We start from the raw sequence: 22840 nt of genomic DNA on the forward strand, positions 1-22840 counted from the left end.
TCCAAGCCCAGGAGCCCTGGCTTAGCCGTCAGACCACACCCTTTCCGCCCAGCCTGTCCTGAGGCCGAGATGCCATCGGTGTTTGAGGAAGCACATGCTCCCGCCAGGGATCCACCCTGCTTCCCGGACCTGCACAGACCACTTCTCCCTATCGGGTGCTTCAACCTGAACACATCCAAAAGCCAACTCAAGGTTTCTCTCCTAAACCGTCTCAGAGTCTTTTCATCTCAGGCTGGATCTCCAAAACCTTCTAGACATCCACGCCTTCCCTCTGTCTCCGACCCAAGCTCAATCCACCAGCAAACTGCATTCAAAGTGCATCCAGAATCCCATCCACCTGGGTCAGCTCAGCCCTACTGCTGGACCCCAAGCCTCGTCACCTCTCCACACCCCTCAGGCTCTGCTCCATGAACAACCACAGGACTCATTTTAAACCAATTTAAGGTCAATGGTAAAAGCCCAAGTCCTTCCTGTGGCCCACAAGGCCTGGTACCACCTGGCCGTCCCCTCCCTGCCCTCAACTCCTCCCTTTCTCCCCCTCGCTCAGTCTGCTCCAGACACACGGACCTCCTCACTGTCCCTCCAACACGCCGACCACGCCGAGCCCACTCCTGCCCCAGGGCCTTTGCATGTGCTGTGTCCTCTGTCTAGAGCGCTCTGTGTGGCTGCCTCCACCCCCTCCCCCAGGTCTCTGCTTCGTGGCACATTATCCAGGGACATGGTCCTGGCCTCCTGTTCCAGAAGGAAGGCCCCCTGCTCCCCACCTCTTATCTATTTTCCCTGTGCCACGTTTGTCACGTCCAAAACAGCACCTTTCACGGTTTTTGGATGACTGCCTGCCTCCCCCGCTAGAGCAGAGATTTTCATTTTCCTCTTTCTACAGTGGCAGCCCCTGCACCTAGGGCAGGCCAGCTTTCCCTACAAAGAGCCAGACAATAGATACTCCCAGCTTTGGGAGACACAGCTCCTGTCACGACCACTCAACTCAGCTGTCGAGGCATGAACACGGCCACAGACAATACGCAAATGCATGGGCATGACTGTGTGCCAATAAAAACTTATTTACAAAAATAGGCGATAGGCCTCGGTGTGCAAAGGGCCTGGCATGTAGTAGGTGCTCAAAAAATACCGCTGACTGAATAAACTAGAGCTGTGAAAGGCACTGGGCAAGGCTGGCCTCTTATTCATCAGCGCCCACTCCCACTGGGGCATGCGGGCTCGGGGCGAGGCCGGTGAACAAACGGTGCAGAGCTGCCAGCCGCTGAACCCCAGGCGGCTGGCTGGTGAGCAAGGTGTTAGCCAGGCTCGCTCACCTTCCCCAGGGCTGAAGGGCTGGGTCCAGTCATAGCCATGGGGCCTCAAGACAGCAGTGACCTTGTACAAGTGGCAGAAGCCTGTCTTGCACTCATTGGCGCGGATGAAGCAGAGTTCGTCCTCTCCCTCTGCTTGGGGGAAGGGATAGAAGATGTCGTGAACCTGTCCAGGCAGAGAGAGAGGACTGTCAAAAGGCGAGGGGAGGAGGAGGGGGACTCAGAAACTCGGGCCGCGTCCGTTCAAGGAAGGGGAGGCTCCAACAGCCTGGTGTGGAGGGCGGACCCCACGGACCCTACCCCCAAGCTGGCTTCTCTATCTCGCCAGCCCCTGCCCCACTGGGGACCTGGGGGTGGGGACGTGGGACACCCCAGCCCTTACGTTGATCCACACGTCAGTGGCCTCCTCGTAGACAACATGCGGCTGGACGTCCCGGGGCACCGCTCTGGCGAAGGCGGCCCGCTGCTCCTCGCTCTCAGTGGTGGGGACAAACAGGGCCGGGGGCAAGAGGACGAGCTGGAGCCGCTGCTGGGGCCGGTCCAGGAACATGGCCCAGGCGCTGGGAGGGCAACACGAGAGAGGGCCGAGGCCTCAGTGGCCAGCGGAGGTGAGCCAGGCACTGACTCAGCGTTAGGGCAGAGCAACTAACACCCCGCCTAAGGAGCACTGCAGGGACGCAGAATCCGGCCAGAGCCCGTGGGCTGCCGAAGGCCCCGAGCCTCAGCTCGGGCGGCCTCTGCTCTCGGGAATGCGGCCAGTGGGGCCAGATGGCCACTCCGTGGGACAAAGTTTCTTTCACAACTCAACCTTGCCCCTGTCGTGCGAGCGGCCACAGATGATGTGAAAATAAACTGCGTGTGGCCATGTGCCAGAGGTTTATTTATGGATGCTGAAATGTGGATTTCCTATCAGTTTCACATGTAACAAAATCTTGTTCACCTTTGGATACCTCCCCCAACACATCACTTAAAAACATTAGGCCATTCTTGGCTCGTGGGCAGTACAGCAATTGGCAGCAGCCTATTTGGCCCCTGGGCCAGATTTGGGGCCCTGGTTTAGGGCCGTTTGCCCCTGATCTGGGCAGAAGGGCTAGCAAGTGACTGCAAAGGGACACCCGCCTTCTCTCTGTGATGGAGACACTCACTATTTGCCGTCCCGGGTCCAGCCGGCCCGGGCGATGTACTCCACCTTCGGGAAGAGCGTCCGGAAGGGCTGCACCAGCTCCTTCTCTTGCGTGGACACGATCTAAAGGGAGGGCAGACTCCGGTCACAGTCCGGCCTGGCTATGTGTGCCCAGGAGGACGGGCCACCATGTTGCCCCAAAATCGATAGGTTGGAGTCCTGAATCCCGGTACCTCAGAATGGGGCCTTACATGGAACCTGGGTGGTGGCAGACGTAATTAGTTACAGTGAGGTTGTACCAGTGTCAGGGGCCCCAGTCCAACAGGCTGGTGTCCTTATGGAAAGGGGGAAAGGTGGACACAGGCCGCATATGGGCAGAGAACATTTTTAAAGACACAAGGAGAAGGCGGCCGTCTACAAGTCAAGGAGAGGCCTGGAACAGGGTCCTCCCTTAAGGCCTCAGGAGGAACCAGCCCTGTCGACACCTTGATTTCTGACTTTCAGCCTCCAGAACTGGGAGACAGTAAACTTTGGTGGCTTAAGCCTCCCAGGGTACTTTGTTAAGACAGCCTGTTGGCTGGAACCAAGGGTTCTGGTCTGGGCTGTCACTGAAGAGCCAGGTGGCCCTGGGTGAGACACAGCCTCAAAGCTGCAGCTTCCTGGAGGTAAGTGGGCCAGCAGGGCATCTCCTCTGGAGGGTGGACAGGAGGAAGGCAGGCAGGGCCTCAGTGTGTCCCCGCAGCCCCAGGCTTGCCACCACCCCATGTTCCCCAGCTGCCCCTTCAGTGGGCAAAACCCATGCCCACCTCAGGACCCTGCTCATTTGACAGGGCCAGGAAGAACCATTTACAACAGCTGGCGGGGGCTCAGCAAAGCCACTTAATGGCAGATCCCTGTCAAATCTGCCAGAATGTTGACTGGTTGAGAGTGGAGAAGGGTTCGGTTAGGGCCTGATCAGGCCACAACCAAAAACCAACCCCTGAAATCATGAAGGTAAGTGTACTTTATCTCATGCTTTTTTTCTGAAATGTTACACAAGAAGCTGGTTTGGCAAAAATACTCAGGGGCTTCCCCGGCTCTTCGACGTGCTCCAAGCTCTGCCGTGAGGGGCATTTTCCTGTGACATCCCCATGTGGGGCTGGGCATCCCCACTGCCCTCCTCTGCACAGCTTCCTTTGCCCTCTTGGCTGTGGGTCTGGAGGAACGACAGCCTGTGTGATGAGGACCCTTGTCCTTGGTGCTGACTAGGTGACAGAGAGAAGAATCTAGAACACTGATGGGCCCAGGGCAGTGATCCATGAGGAGCTGCCCAACGCGGGGGCGGGGGAGCGGCCTGGCCTGAGGCCAGGGTCCCCCAGGCCACTGCCCCCAGAGCTCTCTGTTCTGGAAGGCCTGCAAGCCACCAACCTCCTGGGGAGCCCAACCCCTGTGGGACTTCTGGGGCAGCTTACTCATGGGCAGCCCCTTCCTGTGCCTCAGGGCCATGTGGAGGCAGGTGAGGCCGGGCTCAGGGTGATCGGCAGCGGGCCTGGCCTGGAAGCTGGGGCTCTGCCAGGCAGTGCCCCTTTGAGCTCAGTTGGCCAAGAGAAGCACCTGCCCCAGCATGAGGGCGGGTGGCCTGCTGACACTGCCCAGCCATCCACCTGTCCCCCATCACAGACGCCGGCCCTCCTCTCCTCGTCCAGAAGCTTCTCCTGGGCGCCCAGCCACTCTTACCTTGCCCTGACTGTCGGTCTGGAACTCGGCCAGTTTCAAGGCGATCTTGGGATTCTTGCTGCCTGCAGAGATGAAAGCAAGGCGGCCCTGGCAGGTGTCGCCAAGAGGGCTGAGAGCAGGGCGGGTGTGGGGGTGGCGCTGGGTGTCCACAGGTCTCTCTGTAAGTCTGTCACCCTCTCTGGCCCTGGCACAAAGTCCCTTAGGCAGGACTTTCTGACTTTGGCCCCGGACCTTGTTCCCGACAGTGATGTGGCCATATCTTTGCTGTTTAAGAACACAGGTCAGATCCGTGTGTGGGGGGAGACAGACACAAGGAAGATGCCTCCCTGCCTCCGGAGAGCTTGAAAGCTGGCTGCAAAAACAGCGCACGCCCATAATAAAACCACCAGGGACAGAGAAAGGTGGCCCATGTCCCAGCGACACAGCCGGTCCTCAGCTGTCAAGAGGCAGGTGGTCTATGGGCTGGAGCAACCAAGACACACTTTCCAGAGGTGGGACTCGGTCCAGGCTCGTTATTTCTAAGACAAATCTCAGCTGTGGCCCCCGTGGCTGTCACACCCCAACAGGGAACGTCTCTGAGCCTCCGCTCCTTCATCTCTTGAACAGGGAAAAGGAGACGCCTGGTGTCCCCGTCCACACCCAGGGCTGAAGCAGCGCTTGGTGGGCTCGGCCTAGCGTGGCCCGTGGTCGGCAAAAGCAAATCTCTCACGTGCTTCCTTGAGGTCTCGATGATGCTACATCTGGCCAACACTCAGGGTTTTTAAATGATTTGAGTGACATTTGAGAATTGGGAGACTCTTGGGTCAGTCTGGATTTCCGGCTTCTCTTGAGAAATGGGGCAAACTTGAGTCTGTATTCTCACAAGGCAGTGAGTGTCTGACACGCCCCAGGAGAGCCATCCCACCCACCACTGGCTCCTACTGTCTCCTGGGCCATGAGGCAGGATGTCGGTCACCACTGATCATGGCACTGGCCCTGCTCTTGTTCCCGAGCCCAGTCTGCTTCTCTGGGTCCGTCCCTGCTTGGGTCCTGTGCGCCCATCCTGGTTGGTGCCCGACCATGTTCTAAGAGGCTCTAGACCATTGCCCAGACACCCACACCTGTCCTGGGCCCTCACCTGTCCTGGGGTACCGGTAGGAGTCCGTCTTCCTTTCTTCTAGCGCAGGAGAGGGCACATGAATGATCTCAACTTCGGACTCATCGACTTCCTCATATAGGATCCGCAGAGTCTTGCAGCCTTCGGAACCTGGGTGGGGGCAGGGGAGGCTGCTGAGGGCACCAGGCATCCCTGCTGTCACCCCAGCCCCGCTGCACACGCAGGGACCCTGCTCTGTCACGGCGGGGCCCAGACAAGAGCGAGCCCTGGGGCTGAAACCCCGGCTCTGGTGTGTCCTAGACCTTAAGTCAGCTCCATCTCCTCTTGGGGCCCTAGCTTCCTTCCCTGCACAGTGGGAGCAGGAACTGATCTCTTCCCAGCATAGAACGGCAAGGCAGGCGGCCTCGTGGGGGGCTACGGGCTAAGTGCACCCCCACCGAGTTCTGACGTTCAAGCCCTAAGCCCCGGGCCTTGCAGTGGGACTGCCTTCGGAGATGGGGTCTTAAAGAGGTGATCTGGTTAAAAGGGGGCCCTGAGGGTGGGCCCTGATCCAGTGTGACAGGTGTTCCTATTGGAAGAGACTGGGACCCAGACACGCACAGAGAAGAGACCCCATGGAGACGTGGGGAGAAGCTGAGGAGAGAGGCCTCAGGACAACCAGCCCTGCCCACACCTCCCACTCGGACACCCAGCCTCCAGACTGTGAGGCAGTAAATGTCTGTCGTTTGAGTTGACTTGTTTGTGGGACTTGGTTACGGCTGCCTGAGCGACCAGCAGCTGGGGCGTGGCTCAAGAAGGATAGCAGTGACGGTTGTCCTGAGAAGTAAGTGAATCTCCAGGAGCTGATGCTCAGCAAGGAGCATGGGGACTGGCAATGCCAACGGCAACGGACGCGGCCCAAGGCAGGTTCCTCAACCTGCCTTTCCCTCCTCGGCTGCCGAGAAGGGTCCCCAGCTGCTTCCTGGACCCCACCTGGCTCACTGCAGATAGACAAATGACAGCCCCTGACCACAGCCAAGCCCACCCCGCCTGCAGGTTGCTGTCTCCACACCTGCCCAAGGGGCACTGGAGGCCTGCAGGGCTGAGGGTGGGCAGAGGCCTATGGTTAGGGAGCGAGTGCTGTCAGCACCCAGGGCTTCTGTGCCCGTCCACTGGCCCCGGATCATTCTGGGGCCCTGAGCTCCTCAGCCAGGAAAGACTCTGTCGGGCTGCCATGGTCCCTGTAGCCCCACAGCGCACAGCATGAGGGGGGCTGCAGCAAAAGGGGTGAGCACCTACCTGGCGGCAGATTTGGGGGCTCTAAGGGGCTCTGAGCTACTGCAGAAGAGCAGAGTGAGAAAGTGACGTCATCCAGGCCAGTGGTTCTCAACCAGGGGTTCTGTACCCCGGGGGATGGTGGCAATGTTTGGAGACATCTGTGATTGTCACACTGAGTCACCACAACCCCCCACGGAGAATGATGTGGCCTCAGTGTCCACAGGGCCAAGGAGAAGAGACCTTGTTTTCCACACCAGGAAGTCGAAGGGTGGGATGGTCACCTGCTTCCGGTAGGCAGAGTCACCAGCTGAGGGATCTGATCCAGGACCCTGACTCCTGACTGGAGCCCCTTTCCCCAGAGACACGGACCAGGGGGCCCACACGGCACTGCAGTGGTCAAAGACCCTGGCCCAGATGGAGCAGCATGCAGCATCCTCCCCAGGAACCTGCCGCTCCCACCAGGTGCCAGCAGCCCTTAGACACCTCTGATGCCACGACTCATCCTCCTCCTGGGCGCTGGCTGGAATGTACGGCTGGCTTCTCTCCATCGCACGGCTGTAATGCCTAGCTTCTACTTACGGTAGGACCGTGAAGTTTTCTTCTCAAATCAGTTTTAGGAAAAGGCTCACTGATGTAAAGTCAGAAGTGAACAGCAGATGACGGGGCACTCAGCTGCGATGGTGGACGCTCAGCGGCCTGTGCCCAGGATCCTGGCTTTCATAGCCACATGCCCCACTGACACACACAGAGGCGCTGAGGCAGGCAGAGCTCCAGCAGAGGGGGCCTGGCCCATGGCCGCGTCCCAGGGAGGGAGCTCATGCGAACAAGCGGGCCTCAGTTCACGTGGGCTCGCGTGACGGAGGATCTCACGCTACCCACACACCCCGGGAACCCTCCCCAAACCCCGTGCTCGGGAAACAGACTTTGCTTGACTGAGTAGGGGAGGGGAGACGACACCCCTGCTGTATGCACAGGGCAGAAAACAGACACAGAGGGGCCTGCTAATCTGGTTTCTTTCATAACTTGTGGACAAAGCCCAACAAGATGTAAGATGCATGAAGCCTCAACTCACTTCTCTGACAGCTGGGAGTGTTCTCCACGGCAAGATTTTCAACACTTGGCACTGAAGACACTGGGGGATGGATTGTCCTCTATGGGGGTCCATCCGTGGTGTTGCCTCCCCGGCCCCACCCCCTCAACGCCAGGAGCACCCCAGTCATGACAAGCACAGATGTCCCCAGACGTCGCCCAGTGTCCCCTGGGGGCAGAAGCACCCCTGGTCGAGAACCATTAACGCACCTGCAGGTGGTCACCAGGGCAAATACATGAGGATCTCAGCACAGTACAAAGCAAGAACGTAACCCCAAACTGGAAACAACCGAAGCATCCACCGGTGTGGACCAGTTAAATAAACTGTGGACCATCCCCACCCGCAGGACGTCCACAGTTAAAGGATTCTCCATGTGCTGCCTGCAGGGCACCAAATGTCTGTGTTGCCCCAGAATCCAAATGTTAGATTCTACCCGCAATGTGATGGGTTAGAGGTGGGGCCTCTGGGAGGTGATTAGGTCATGAGGGCGGAGCCCTGGTGAAGTGGATTAGTGCCCTTATAAAGGGGCCTCAGCGAGCTCCTCGCCCTTCACCAGGTGAGGACAGGGTGATAAGACAGCATCTCTGAACCTAGAAGAGGCCCTCCCCAGGCACCGAATCTGCCTTGGTCTTGGACTTCCAGCCTCCACACGGAGAGAAATAAATGTCTGCTGTTTACAAGCCACCCTGGCTGTGGCACTGTCACAGCAGCCTGAGAGGACTGAGACACAGGTGTTGACAGGAAGGTTGCTGAGGTTTATTTTAAGTGAAATGAGCAAAGAGCAGACAAGCACATAGACTGTGACTCTGGTAATAAAAGAACTGTGTGCAGACACGTTTTTAAAAACGGAAAGGCACCTACCCTCCCAGGAGGCTGTGGGACACCACCAGTAGCCAGTGAAGCGGTCAAATTCTTCCTGGATGACGAAGGTGGCTACGCCTGCAGATCTGGGGTCGTCGAGGACACTGGACAAGCCTGGAGTGGGAGAGAGCCGGCTGAGAGATGAAGAGTCTGGCCTCGAGCAGGGCTTCTTCCCTTGCACGGCTGACATCAGCCCAGACTGTTCTTTGTGGGGGGCCGGCCTGGGCCGGCCCTGTAGGGTGTGCAGCAACACCCCTGGCCTCCACCCGTTGATGCCAGGAGTGCCCTCATCCAGCTGTGACAACTAAAAATGTCTCTGGGCATGACCATTGTCCAAGTTGCCCCGAGGCTCAGGTTTAGAGAGAGGGCGCTGGAGCCCAGGGGGAGGCTGGGAGGCTGGGACTGGGGTCTCAGGCCATGACTGGTGCATTTCTGCAGACACCTGTAGAAGGGTGATGACACTTCTGGAGAGCAGGGGCCTGCGGGAGAACCTAGGTCAGGTGAGTTCTGAGCTCAACTCGAGGAGCTGGACAGGAGAGCGGAGGCAGGAAGGGTGGAGGTGAGCAGAGGCACAGAACGACATTTGGCGGGGAGGCCAGACCGCTGCAGCCAGGCCGATCCACACAGAGGAAGACCACACTCCAGGCAGCTGGACTCTCCGTGAGGCCAGAGGAGGGATAAGGGAGGGTGGCCCGTGAGATCAGGGTTCTGGAAGGTGCCTGGTGGGCTGGCAGGAAGTGCGGTGGCGGACCGGGGCCTTTCTAGAAGCTGGAAGGGTGGCTGTGATGGCCATGCACAAGAAGCACTGGCCGGGCCCGGCCGACACCACCCCCAGGTGCAGGCCCGTCCAGCCCAGCCTCACCTCTGTGGCAGAAAGTGAGCCGCCGCTCCTCGCCCGTCTCGATGTTGGCCACCCACAGGTCACTGCTGTTGATGAAGGAGAAGAAGGCAGGGTCGGCGGGGCAGATCTTGGGGTCCATCCGGGGCCCGGAACACTGGGTCTTGATTTCCAGGGGCTTCATGGGGGACACCTGGGGATAGAGAGGTCTGGCTCAGGGGGGCAGGATGCCACTGCCCACCCTGCCCCCCGCCAGCGAGCGCGACTCACCATGAAGCCGTTCTTGCCCCCGTCCCGACAGTGGAAGAGGCTGTTGCTGGCCTGGAAGAGGAAGAGGCCGCTCTCACTGTGGAAGTCGTAGGAGGTGATGCCGAAGACGCCCAAGCGCTTCCGCTCCCGCAGGAGCTCCTCTTCCCGGGAGTAGACCCCGTGGTGGGGCGTGGCCTGCAGATATGGGGACACCAGCGTCAGCAGCCAGAGGCCCTGGGACTCTTGGCATAGACCCTCCAGCCTGGGCATTGTTGGGAGGAACCCATCTGACTTTGGTCCACGAGAATGTTCTGATGAGCAGAGCTGTGCCCAGAGAACAGGTGGCAGAGCCCCCACCACAGTGGCCAGAGAGGGCCCTCACCTGGTGGCTGCAAGGGTGACCAGTGGCCTGGGGTTGTTGGGCTCACCCGGAGCTCCTCCCCTGTCCCCACTGCCATCCTACAGACCCCCTCCCTCCCGTTCTGATCACAATCCCTTCCTGTGAGAGATTTTCAGCCGAACCCACCCAACAGCACGCACTCCTACTCTCTGCGTGGGTAGGAGCGGGGCAAATGCAGGACCACATGACCACCCATACGCTTGATCTTGGGTCGGGCGGGCAGGTAAGCCACGGTGGACACCATGCAGCTGCCCGGGGGTAATTCTGAAGATATATGGAAATGCAGAGGAACATTAAAGGAAGAAACTTGGCTTGGCGACTCTCCGGAGCAGGGGACAGGGACAGGGGACAGGCAAAAGTGAGAGCAGCAGCATGGGCCCTCCCCCAGAGCCCCTCCCCCCGCGTACTGTCGCGTTATATTTATGAACATAGTCAGTGCAAAAGACACTCTCACCCCTCACCAGCCAGCTCCTCCCTGGGAGCGAGGAGACTGGATAACATTCATTATCAGCTAAATTTCTATTAAAGGTTCTTAGTTCAAGTTACTTCCATGCCTTCGATGAGGCATTTAAAGGGAAGAGGTGCTTTTGATGCAAGCTGTCATCACCAGCCCAGCATTGGGGTTTGGGTGTGAACTGAGGGAGCGGGGAGGGTGGGCCTCCATGCAGGGCTGGGTACTCATCTCAGCAGCACGGGTGTTAATGGGGCATCAGGCTGGGGCCCCTCGGGGTCAGGGCCCACAAAGGCCGCCTGTCCCGCCTGCGGGCAGGGCCCGACACGTGCAGCTCACCTGGAAGTGATCCAGCATCTGCTTCCAGGACAGGAGCAGCAGGGCCTCCTTCCGGACCTTCCTGGGGATCTCGGAGTAGAGCAGGGAGTTCTCTCGGCTGCCATAGGGCATCCCTGGGGGGAAGAGATGAAAGCCGGAATGGACGAGGGTCTTGGGTGGGGCTCCCCGCGTGGGCCCAGCTGATTCCTCCTGCTTCTGCAGCGCCGGGCAGCACACGCCTCCCCACAGAAGCCATGGCCCCGGGTGTGCACACGGCAGCAGGTGCAGCAGGGGCTTCCACCTTGGAGATGGTAGTGCTGATCACCTCATTGCCCGAGCTCCTGAAGAAACAGCGCACAAGGGGACAAAAAATGGGAAGTAGGTGACCCCCACCTCACCATAGGCTGGGGTCCGGTCGAATGTCCTGTTCGATTAAGGGCTTTTGCAAAGGCTAGGAATTAACCTAGGATCAGAGCAAGGGCAAAGCCATGGCCAGGGATCGGGAAATGTGTATCCAATCCAGCGCCTCCCCCCTCGGCACTGCTGACCCCAGGCCGGTCCTCCTCTGTGGGGCTGTCCTGGGCACTGGGGGGTGCAGAGCAGCCTCCCTGCCCCACCCACCAGATGCCAGGAGCCCCCCCTAAGTCATGCCAACCACAGACATTCCCAGACATCGTCCAGTGTCCGCTGGCAGGGGAGGGGGCAGGATCACCTTGACTGAGAACCACTGACCTAGTCTAACCTTATGTGTGAACTATAATAGCTGCCTATTGAGGCTCGCATGCAGACTATGAGAGGTAGGAAGTATAAAGCACTCAGCACAAATGGTGGCAAATAAAATAAGGGCATGTCCTCCAACTGGCAGTGTCTTCGCCTCAGTGGGTCTCGGTATGACTGCTGTTAACAAAGTTCACGGTGGGGGCAGAATGGCTCTCTAGGGAAGCCTGGGTGTCCCCGCTCTCTGGTCAACGAGGCGGGGGCCCACGCAGGGCTCCCCAGCAACAGGCAGGATGCTCTGCAGTGGTCCAGGAGTGTGCTGTGAGTGGCTAGGTCCCTCTGACTCCTTTCAATCTGAAGTTTTCCAGAAGGAAGATCCGGCTTGGCGCTGGTCTCTTTTCAGAGGCTGACCTCCCCATACATACACTCACTTTTTGTATATATATTTTTTGTCCATCTATTTTATTTTTATTTTTTAATTTAAAAAAAACTTGGGGGGGGAGACTTAATTAGGTTTGTTTTATTTTAATGGAGGTACTGGGGATTGAACCCAGGACTTCATGCTTGTTACACACAGGCTCTATGGCTGACCTCTCCCCTGCCTGCTGCTGTGGGAGAACAGGTGGGCCCCAAGCTCAGCGCCTCTGGAGCCAGAAAGAGCTTATATTTATACCTGTTCCACTGCAGTTACCACTACGGGCAGCTTCTCAATATGTCAAGCAACCTGGGTTTTCCACTTGTGACAAAGTTTGCATGTCAAGTATAGTTAGTAAAAGAGAGCGTTTAAAGAAAAATATTAGGTTAATGAGGTGCATTTCAGGAAAATGCAAAGCTAACTTAGACTCGCAAGTGAGAATCATCCACAATTCGCTTTCTAAGGAGCCTTTAAGCTGCCACAGCCGGGCTCACTCACAGCTGGAGGCTCAGACGTGCCGCCGCCTTCCCTCCCAAGTTCACAAGACAAGTGGGGACGAGAATCATGTGGCGTGTGGTTCCATTTGCGTGAAATGTCCGGAACAGGCGAGTCCAGAGACAGGAAGAGCATGAGTGGCTGCCAGGGGCAGGGAGAGGGGGTTGGGGAGTGACTGCTGAGGAGCACGGGGTTTCTTTCTGGGCTGATGGAAGAGCTCTAGGATTAAGACTGCAGTGATGGTTGCACAATACTGTGAGTATACCCCAAACCACTGAGCTGTCCACCTTTAAAAAAGGGAATTTTATGGGATGTGAATTACACCTCAATTGAAAAAACAAAACAAAACAAAACCAGAATCCAGGGCCGGTGTGGAAGGCCGGGAGGGAGCAGGTGGCCGTTCTCAATTGAGTGCCACGTGCTCTGGCCAGCTTCCGTCCTCAGGCTCTCTGGGAGAGCCAGAGCCTTCCAAACAGGAAGTTAATGGTACAGCCTTGCCAAGGACACTGGAGCCACCTCCCCTCCCCACCAGTTAATAAGCAGTGACATGAAATGGCCCAACCCGGCACATTCCCTGAGGGACCTGTCCCCACACCTGTGACAGTGGTGGTCGGTGCACGAGGCGAGGGTCTGAGATGGCTGACCACAGCCGCTGATTTCCGCCATCACAGTCCCTCCTGTGCCTTCTCTTACCAGCTTCACCCCATCCCTGGGGACAGCACCCCACCCCAAAGCCCACCCGTGTGGCAGGTAGCCCCAGACTGTGCAAAGACCACGTGGCCTTGGTGACGGGCTGGCAGGGCACGTGACCCTGGACCTGGACACAGGACATGAGGACACAAGAGGCCTTGCTCTCCCCTCAAGGGACTCCCAGTGCTGTCTGCGCCTGCGCCCTCCATCACTGGACACAGGATACCCACCTGCAGCGGGGAGGAGCTGACTGGCTCATAGCAGCCAAGCCCCGGAACCTGAGCCCGTCTTACGGGGGCAGAAGCAGGCACGTTCCCTTCTCTGCTCCATCCCACCTGCACTGGGCTCCCAAAGAGCCTCCCTGGAGGATGTGACTGGTAAGGCTGGGCCCCTCTCAGGCAGCATGTTTAGAGCGGCTGGCTCGGCATTGCTCTGGGCTCTCTTTCCATTTAACCCATCAATGTCTCTGGCTGCCTGCCTTCCCCTGCGCTGGGCTGGTGCACACTATTATAAATATGCGGAGGCTCCGGGGAGTTCAGCCCAAGGAACATGGATGTGAGGTGAGGTCAAGGGTACCCCAAGGGTGCTCAGTGACACAGACCAGATCAGCTCAGCCAGCCCTAGTCTGGAGCTGCCCCCTACACGGGTGGGCCCTCAGCCTCCTCTGGAGTGCAGAGTCCACCCACCCCAGGCCCAGACATGCGCACAGGCTGCAGCTGACTGGATGTGGGGCTGTCCCTCTCCCAGAAGTTCAAAGGAAGCTGGTCTGCTTCTGCTGGTGGCCAGAACCTGAGACGTGCAACCCTAGGAGCGTGGCAGTGGAGGGCAGGTAGGCAGTGAGGGTGGATCCGTGGAGAGAAATATCCGAGGGCAGATGCCTGGGCTCTATACGGCTCAGGCTTGTCAGAGCCCCGTCATAGGCCTTGAGGGGTCCCTGATATACCCGTGTCCTTACTATGAAGGGCCCCTGGAGGCAAAGTAGCTTGGAGTATTTCCATCCCTTTCGGCAGCTCTGTGGTTTGGCTTCACAAGGGCTCCCGAAGATGCCCGTGTCCTAATCCCTGGACCCTGTTACCTTCCTGGCAAAAGGGCGTCTGTATATGGCATTAAACTGAAGACCCTGAGCTGGGGAGGTTAGTCTGGATTATCCAGGTGGGTCCTAAATGTAATCAAGTGCATTGTAAGAGGGAGGTAGGGAGGTTTCAGACACACAGAAGAGGAGGCGGCAACGTGACCATGGAGGCAAAGACTGCAGTGATGGAGCCACAAGCCAAGGCCTGCCAGTGGCCACCAGAAGCTGGAAGAGGCAAATGGATTCTTCCCTAGAGCCCCCAGAAGAAGTCTGGCCCTGCTGACACCTTGATTTCCACCCAGAGAAACTGATTCCAGACTTCTGGCCTCCAGAACTGAGAGAGAATACATGTCGGTTGTTTTAAGCCCCTAAATTGGGGGTCACTTGCTTCAGTAACAGCCTCAGGAAACTCAGACAAGTACCTCAACCTGGATGGCCACCTGAAGTTGAGTGAGTGAGGGGCCCAAGAGAGACTGTTCTTGGAGACAGGGCTCAGGGGCCACAGAAACATGGCGGGGAGAAAGGCAATGGCTCACCACAGTCCCACAGTCTTGGCCACTCAGAGTAGTAACAGCCAGCTCTCCCCTGGGGAAATGAAACCTGAGGCACGTCCTAATCTCTCCTGGGCTAGAGCTGGCAAACTTTTTCCCATAAGGGGCCAGACAGTATTTTTGGCTTTGCGGACCACGTGACCCCGCTCAGAAACAGCCACAGATGGTCTGTAAACCAATGGGTGTGGCCGTGCCCCAGTAAAACTAATTTCTAAAAACAGACAGCTGTCACTGGCCGACCCTTCTAGACCATTCTCTGACTGTGTTTGCCAAAGCGTCGTCTGGTTTCCACATGGGCCTCCATGGGGACCGCCTGCATTGGACCATGGGGAAGGGAGAGCCATCTGGCCTCCATTGTGGTCACTGTCAAAGTCCCTCTGTGGGGTCAGTCTCTGGCAGAGGAGGACCTTCACTCGTTCTCTGGCCTCATATTCACTCTGATACTGACTGAGGGCTGACCAGGTGCAGGCAGAGGAGACCCAGAAGATGACCCGGCCCTGCACGTGCAGTGCCAGAGCTGAACACCTGCTTTGGGTCAACAATCACGTGCCAGGCTGCTTACAGAGGAACATGCCTGGCACCGCTCCTTCCTGCCCCGGGAGACCTTCAGCCAATAGTCATTTGCTCAACAGGTATTATTTGCTGTCCACCTACCAGGAGCCAGGCCCCAGGCAGGCATGAGGCCTAACCTGAGCCCCGGAGGCCCTCACACAGTCCAGCAGGGAACACAAACGCGTTAGTAACTGACGATGGCGCAGAAAGTGCCGCTCACGAGGCACGCACCCAAGAGCGGAAGCGATTAGCAATTAGCGTGCTCATCCAGGTATCCAGAGCGGGGAGAGCAAACCAGCCAGCCGCTGTCAGCTCCGCGGTCATGCAAGCATGCCACCTTTCCCTGAGCCTCAGGTTTTTTTTTTTCAATTCTCAGGATCCTTCTTAAACACATCACTTGATTCTTCTTAGTCGACAAGCATCTACCGGAGTTACTTTCGACTCCCACTAGGGGGAAGCCGCATTGTTCACTGGCCAGGCCTGACCCAGCCCAGGTGGCCTGGAAGCGACTCAGGGGTGAGTCCAGCTGACGGGTACTGGAAACAATCTCAGGGCTTCGGCCCACACCCCGGGCCCGAGCCACGGCACTGCTGCCACACAGATGGGGCAGGCCTGCCCTCTGAGCTGCCCACCTACACACCTGACCCTCCTGGGGGACTCGCGCCCTGGCCTTCACTGTAAACAGATGTCATCCGTGGGTGGCAGCATCTCATTCATTTGGTGGTTTGTCCGGGGCCAGGCCCATCTATCCGGATCTTCTAACTAATTGGACCAGCTGGCCTCTGGAGGCTGGAAGACTGAGTAACAGCCGCCCCAGAAACACTGCCCTGCCCTATGGCAGCGTGGGGGGTGCGAGGGAGCTGGGGGCTTACCTAGGTAGTAGAGGCGGTGGGAGTGGGGGCCCGACTCATCCGTCTTCTGCACGAACTGGAAGTCGTGTGGAGCCTTGTTGACGATCAGGCCCGAGTTCTTGCGGCTGCCGTGGATGATGCTGCGGAGCCCGTCCCATGAGTGCTTCTGCACCTGGAAGCGGGAGGCAGGGTCCTCCATCTCGACCGCGTCGCCCCGGTCAGACGTCGGTGCCCCAGTGGCCATCCTCTCCGCCCCCTCAGAATTCAGTGAGAAGCTACGAGGAGGAAGGGATGGGCAGGAAGATGATGAGAAGGGGGGTGGTGCCCCCTATCGGACACTCTGGTTCCTCCAGCAGAGCCCCAATCCGTGCAGCTGTCCCCATCCCAAGTATTTCTCAAATTGTTCCACTTCTTTCCAACCATGAGCCCGAACATCCAAGCCAGCGTCACCTCTCGGCTGAAGGACTATAACCATCTCCCAACTCAACTACATATCCATTGCAAATCAGACCCCGTGGCTTAAAACTCTTCCTTGGTTTTCCACAGCCCTTACAGTAAAAGCCAGCGCTTACCTCAGCCTTCTGTGCTTTCTGTCCTAATCTCTGCTGGGCCCTCAAACCTCACCCCTCTTCATCACAAAGGCCCCAGGCAAACTGACCTTTTCTCAGCTCCTCAAATAGGCCAGACTTCTTCCCACCCCAGGGCCTTTGCATGTGCTGTCTCATCTGCCTGGAACACTTTTTTCCCCCTCTTTACTGGACTAACTTCTAATCAGATCTCAGCTTAAATACACCTTGGGTCCTTAGATGACCATCTGGACCAAAAGCTGTCTTTCCGTTCATCTTCACAAGCCACCTGGTTGCCCCACCCTCACAGCAGTGGTTGTCACAGTGGTTGGTCACGGATCCCTGCCTGTCTCACCCGCATCTGTCCCGTTCACGGCAGTGTCCCTACAGCCTCACAGGGGCCCGGGCCACAGAATGACTGCCTCTCATTAAGCCCGCTAGGAGACATGCTCACTCACACACAAAGAACTAAGCATAAATGGGTCAGCAAACCTCGCTACCTGTGCCATCAGCTTGCTGTCCAGCAAGGGCACCATCTGTGTCTCACCAGAGGTGCTCAGAGACCCAGGCAGACACCCGCTGGCCCTCTGAGAACTCCAGGGGAGAGGATGGCCCACCCTTCCCCAGAGGCCAGCCCACTTTCTCCTCCCACCCTGGGGCGGCTGCGGCTGTGCAATGGCTCCTGCCCCTGCCCTCCCCGTACCCCCCTTGCTGCTGAGCACACTTCTTGACTGGACTGGCCTGGCCAGGCAAATATTTGTTTTAGGGAAATCTAAACACGGCCACAGTGACCCGGTTTCAGAAGAGCCAGGGTCATCTGGTGAGGCAGGAGAGAGGCCAGCCAATGTGAGTGGGCCAGCCTCGCCTTCCTGTCAGGGCACCAAATGGCTTAAGTCCTCCCTGGACACTGGGATTCCTTGTCGTCCAGGATTAGTGGCTCTACGGGCCCAAGTCCGCGTCCCCTTGTCAGAAGGGGTGGTGTGGCAGTACTGGCGGGACAGTGAGGGCCAAGGGACAGCTTTAGGATAGAGCTGATGTTCTCCCTTCCCATGGGAGCCTTAAGACTCCTAGAAGGTTTTGCCCCTGGCTGATACCAGCCCCCATAGAGTGACCACCACGGGACAAAGGACCCCTGCCCATTTTGAGAGACAAGGGGAGAGACACAAGGAGATACCCATGGCCTGTGAGCATCTAATGTGGGCTGATTTCAGAGTCCCTTTCCAACTCGGCCCCCTGCTCAGTTCTCCCTGACCTGGCCTGGCTTGTGGGGACAGGGGTCTGGGCCACGGCAAGCCTGCGTGTCCTGCTCCCCGCCACGAGAAGCAGTCACTTTAGCTTCTCCCACAGTGGCTCTGAAGACACAGACCACAGGCTGCTGGAGCCTCCAGGCCCTCGGCTCACACAGGGCGGGTCCCAGCCTGCTGCACCACTGTGGTTCACCTCTGGGGCGGCAGGAGCCATCGTCCCAGAAAACCAAGAGCCAGGAGCTCCTCTAACCAGCCGAGCCCCGCCCCACCCCACCAGCTCTGCCGCCACAATTTAAGCCTCGCTCACAGGAGAAAAACAGAATGTGGCCTCCAGGTCTCCCGGGGGCCCCCTAAGCTGAGAGCCCGGCAGAAGCACTCACAAAGTCTCTGGCTTGTTTCCATGGCAGAGAACAGTGAAAATGATCTTGCCTGCGATCAGCACAGAGAGCCCAAGAAGCAAAAACACGGTCCAGAAGGTGAGCCATGAAATGAAACATTGGGAGAAGCTTCTAGGAATCTTCGTGATGTGGCCGGGCAGCCTGAGCTCCCAGACAGGCTACGGTGAGCTGCCAGACCCTGGCCCTCCCCTCGCCTCTCTCCTCTCCAGGGCCACAGAGAGGCTCGGAGAGAGGGACAGGGGAACGAAATGCAGCCCTTAGGAAGCAAGCCTGTGCTGGTCCGGGCTCATCCAGCGCCAGCCGCGGCTCGGCTTCCTGAGTCAAGAGTTTACACAGCTCGTGAAATGAAGGCGGATTCCAAGCCACTTAAGCCAGGTCCACCTACACTTTTCTTCTGCCAATTGGCAGGATGCCTCGCAGCCCGTGACGCTACCAGCACCCGGCTCAGGACCCCCTCCTCCCCCCGTGCACGCCCGATGGGATTTTGCGGTGCTCCGTCTCAAGAGCTGGGACCCCCCGCCCATAGGGACAGCTGCTAGGGACCCAGGAGGGGCAGGCCACGAGGCAAGCAGGTGGAAGGCAAGAAGAACTGCGGATTCTCAGCACCGGCTGCAGGTCTGGGGGAGTTTGGGCCCACGGAGTGATAATGCAGGAGGGCAGGGAGGAGGCGCCGGCCAAGGCGAGGTGAGGGGCGGGGGGGGGGGGCCCATCGTGCTCCCGAGATGCCTCAGAGTGGCCCTCAGGGAACCTGCCATGTTCCTGCAGGTGGAGGTTCCCAGGAAACAGCAGGCCACCCTCTGTCCTACAGGGGCTGCCCCGCCACCACCCAGGCACAAGGCTTTTCCAACCAGCCTCACACAGTCAGTTTGCACCCTGGCCCATGCCTACCAGAGACCTACAGCACCAGAGAAAAGAGACTTGGGGGCCCTATCACTAAGCGGTCCCCGAATGCACAGGCACCTCCCGTTTTCAGAGCCTGAATCTGGGAAACGAACGGCTGTGCTTAACATCAGCCCTGTCTTCCAGAACCATCTTTGATTCCCCTCCTGCCTCCCTGATCACTTGCACCCACTAAAAGCAGATAAGCCTAAAATTATCTAAAAACTGAGACTGAGACAGGTTAACTCGGTGTGGGGTTCCTGTGGTCTCTTCTCCTGCCAGGCCTCACGTGTGGAATTTATGAGGTGCCTGGGCCTTGTCTGTATAATTACGTTTAACCCTCACTGCAACCTTGGAAAGTGCGTTCTGGGCTGGTCCTCGTTTGGGAGACTGGAAAGTGGGTTCAAGGTCAAAGGGCCCCACCCAATGCCCCCCCACCCCGCCCCTGAGGAAGAGCAGGAGCCCAAGTCCGTTGGATCCAGAACCCACGTTCCAGGCCACCCGAGCAGTGTCTCTCACCTGGGGCTAATCCTGTCCCCATGGGACACTGGGTGAGGTCTGGGGACATTTGTGGTTGCTATGACCAGGGTGGGGGGAGTGGGTGTGCCTGGCACCCAGGGGTGCTGCTCCACACCATCCAGTGCCAAGACAAGCACAGGATAACCCAGACCCAGTGTCCAAAATGCACAGGCTGAGGAGCCCGACACCAGCCCACACTGCCGCCCGCAAACAGCCAGAACGCTCCTTGGAAACACAGAAGTGTGGCGGTAGGGCCGGCGGCGAAGGGGCCTTTCCAGACCTAAGACTCCTGGAAATTCAGGAACCTCTGAAACGTCCCCACCAACCCGGGCTCCCAGAGCGTGCCCCCCACCTTCTCCAACGTCCTGTGTTCGCCTTGTCCACCCGCAGCTTCTTAACCTTCCGCATCAACCACTTGGCTGAACTCAGGGTGGGTGAACCTGTGAGGGGAGAAACCACAGGGCTGCACGGCTGGCCATGCCGGGTGCACGCCCTCGCCCCCTCCCACTCCCACTCCTCCGGCAGGCAGGAGGGCTGCCTGCGGGGAACACTCCGTGCCAAGGGCATTCTTGTGAAGCAGATGGCTCAGGCCCAGCCCTGAAATCCGCAGAGGGACCAGGCACCGGCCAGGAGCAGAGCAGTCCTCCCAAGGTGAGAAGTCCCGGAGAAGATGAGAGTTTCAAGTGACTCACGGGATGCCACCCACGGGCGCTTGCTGGAAATCACATCAACCCAAACTCCCCACCCTGGTCCCCCGGGCCTTCCTGACCCCGCCCCCTCCCCACCCTCTCCCCACCCCCGACCAGGATCTCCAGTCAACTGGCCTTAACCTCCGCCAAACGCACTGACTCATTCCGGCCTTGGAGCGCTTGCGCTTACCAGGCCCTCTGCCTGGAATACGCCTGCCCTGCTCTTGTATGACCTGCTCCCTCTTGTCCTTCGGGTCCCAGTATCACCTAAAGAGGAGTCTTTCCTGGCACGCAATGCAGAGTTGCGACCTTGTCACCCCCAACACGACGCCTGGTCTTTCTGCACAGCGCTCATTCAGGACAGCGGTTCTCAGCGGGGGTGACTTCGCACCGCGACCCCCAGACCCCTGGGGGTGTCTGTAGTCATTTTTTGGTTGCTACTACTGATGAGGGCAGGGGGCTGCTATGGGCATCCAGTGAGTAGGGGCCAGTGGTGCCACTCAACCCCCTACAGCGCCCGTGATGGCCCCACTCCAGAGAATGATTCAGCCCCAACATCAGCAGTGCCAAGGGGGAGACACTCTGTGTTATTATTTGACGGAAAAAACTGAGTTAGATTCTTAGGCTCAAACTGGACACTAAAATCAATCCCCAATGGTTCAGATGGTATAAACCAGGGTGGTGTCTGTGAGCTGCCTCCTCCCCTCCCAGTTTGTGTACTGAAATGCGTGCAGCATCCTAGGACCTCTGTAGGTCAGATGGTTGTGGAACAGAGTCTCTTGTGGGTCAGTGGAATCCCCTAACCCAGGAGGTCCCAACGAGGGACCCCTCGTTCTGCCCCCCATGGAATGCATGCTGCTGGCATCTGATTGGTGGAGACCAGGGATGCGGCTAAGCAGCCCACAATAAGCAGGATGGCCCCCCAACCGCAAAGAATAACCTGGCCCCAAACATCACTTGTGCTGAGGCTGAGAACCCCTCTCTGGGTGAGTGGTGAGCACCTCCCCCAGGATGCCGGCTCCACAGAGGCAGGCCCACACCCGTCCTGTTCCTCCTGTAGCCCCAGCGCACAGGAAGTACTTGGTAAACATCTCGGGTTGAATGAACGAGTCCCTGTCCTTGCTCAAACACTGGCTAAAGTCAAAGGGACCCCTGGTTGGGTGGGTACCCCATCACCTTCTTGACAAGACAGGTGCCCAGAGGTTTAAAGAAAAAGAAAGCAGTACTGCTCACAGCACAGAGATCACACGGAAGAACTGAAGCAAAATGTCAGCACACAGAAGTACTGATTTCACTCTCAGTCTAGTGCTGAAAACCAGGGGCTCTGGTGTCAAAGAGATTTGGGTTCAAATCCTGACTCTGTCACTACTGGTTATGTGATCTTGGAGAAGGTGTCCAACCTCTCTGTGCCTCGATTTCCCCAGCTATAAAATGGGACTGCAGGAACTACACCTAGGGCTACTCTGAGGATCAAATGAAACTGCACAGGTAAAGTAGCTGACAGAGCAGAAACCACGTGACAGCTAACACTATCATCTAAACAAGTTACTTAAAATTACATCAAGAGGAGAATTGGATCAAAGTCCCTTTCAGAGCCAGAAACCACACCACTCGCAGATTCAGTGCCAGGCGCTGTCTTAGGTGAGGGGAGTGCCTTCACACCTCTGCCAGATCCAGCTAGAATCAGCACTCCCTCCTTTTTCTTCCCCAGTCCTCCAGGGGTTCTTTCTGCACTCAGCTAGACTAGGATGCTGGAGAGACAGAAAAGTCTCCAGCCAGAGCACAAAGCTGCAGTCAGCCTTCCCTGAGGGCTGTGACCCCAGGGCTGCAGAAAACTACTTCCTGCCAACTTCAATATCCTGGAAAAGACAAATGAATCCCACTGCCCCACACCCAGCCTTCCTGGCCATCCCGCCCCAGCCCAACTGACCTTCTAAAGGGTCCAGAAAGCCTCCATTCCAGCTGCATGGGACACGGACCTTGACAGAGTAAATGTGTTATTAACACGGCGATTTAAAACTACTCACTCTCCTTACGCTTGGGAAACCCGACAGTCAAGCCTGACTGTCTACCCAGTAGATCCTAATGATGCCTCACAGCCCTGCAGGGCTTCCTGTGTGCCCCGAACACACCCAGGAGAAAAGTCCTGCCACAGGGCCCAATTCGCCCAGGATCCAGCAAGGGGGTACAGGAACTGAGACCACAGTGCACCCCTCCTGGGCTTTAGTCCCAGGCTCCTGGAAAAGTTGATCTCGCCGCTGAGGCAAGTGACTTCCTCACGATGGTGGTGGGGGGAGGGGGCAGGGGTGGGGTCAAAGGGGACGGGCCACTTCGCAGGGATGGGGGAAGCGTCAAGGCTGGTTTAAGCCTCTGTGGGAAGAAGGTGGGTGGGGGGACAGGCCTGGGAGGGAGGCTGAGAGAAGGGGCTGCACCCTCTGGGGATGTGGGTGGGGGGAGGCCAATTGATCGGGAGCGGGGGAGGGGTGGAGG

At 58.0% G+C, this 22840-nt stretch overlaps 1 protein-coding gene across 5 annotated transcripts in view; it reads right to left on the reverse strand.

Moving 5' to 3' along the window:
- DPP9 (dipeptidyl peptidase 9) overlaps positions 1–22840 on the reverse strand; it is a 37532-nt gene that overhangs the window by 14094 nt on the left and 598 nt on the right. For 2 of the 5 annotated variants that reach the window (XM_031437001.2, XM_064479774.1), the window contains exons 2-13: positions 22281–22329; positions 20014–20101; positions 16074–16327; positions 10731–10843; positions 9562–9735; positions 9316–9484; positions 8454–8567; positions 5267–5395; positions 4150–4211; positions 2456–2556; positions 1693–1870; positions 1314–1476 (exon numbers count right to left, since the gene is read on the reverse strand). In XM_031437001.2, the coding sequence (XP_031292861.2) occupies positions 1314–1476; positions 1693–1870; positions 2456–2556; positions 4150–4211; positions 5267–5395; positions 8454–8567; positions 9316–9484; positions 9562–9735; positions 10731–10843; positions 16074–16327; positions 20014–20069 (1513 nt within the window). In that variant the 5' untranslated portion in view covers positions 20070–20101; positions 22281–22329. The remainder of the gene's footprint in view (positions 1–1313; positions 1477–1692; positions 1871–2455; positions 2557–4149; positions 4212–5266; positions 5396–8453; positions 8568–9315; positions 9485–9561; positions 9736–10730; positions 10844–16073; positions 16328–20013; positions 20102–22280; positions 22330–22840) is intronic. The other 3 variants (XM_031437002.2, XM_064479772.1, XM_031437007.2) reach the window with 3 other exon arrangements.

This window comes from Camelus dromedarius, chromosome 27, assembly GCF_036321535.1.
Source record: "Camelus dromedarius isolate mCamDro1 chromosome 27, mCamDro1.pat, whole genome shotgun sequence".
NCBI classification, from domain to species: domain Eukaryota; kingdom Metazoa; phylum Chordata; class Mammalia; order Artiodactyla; family Camelidae; genus Camelus; species Camelus dromedarius.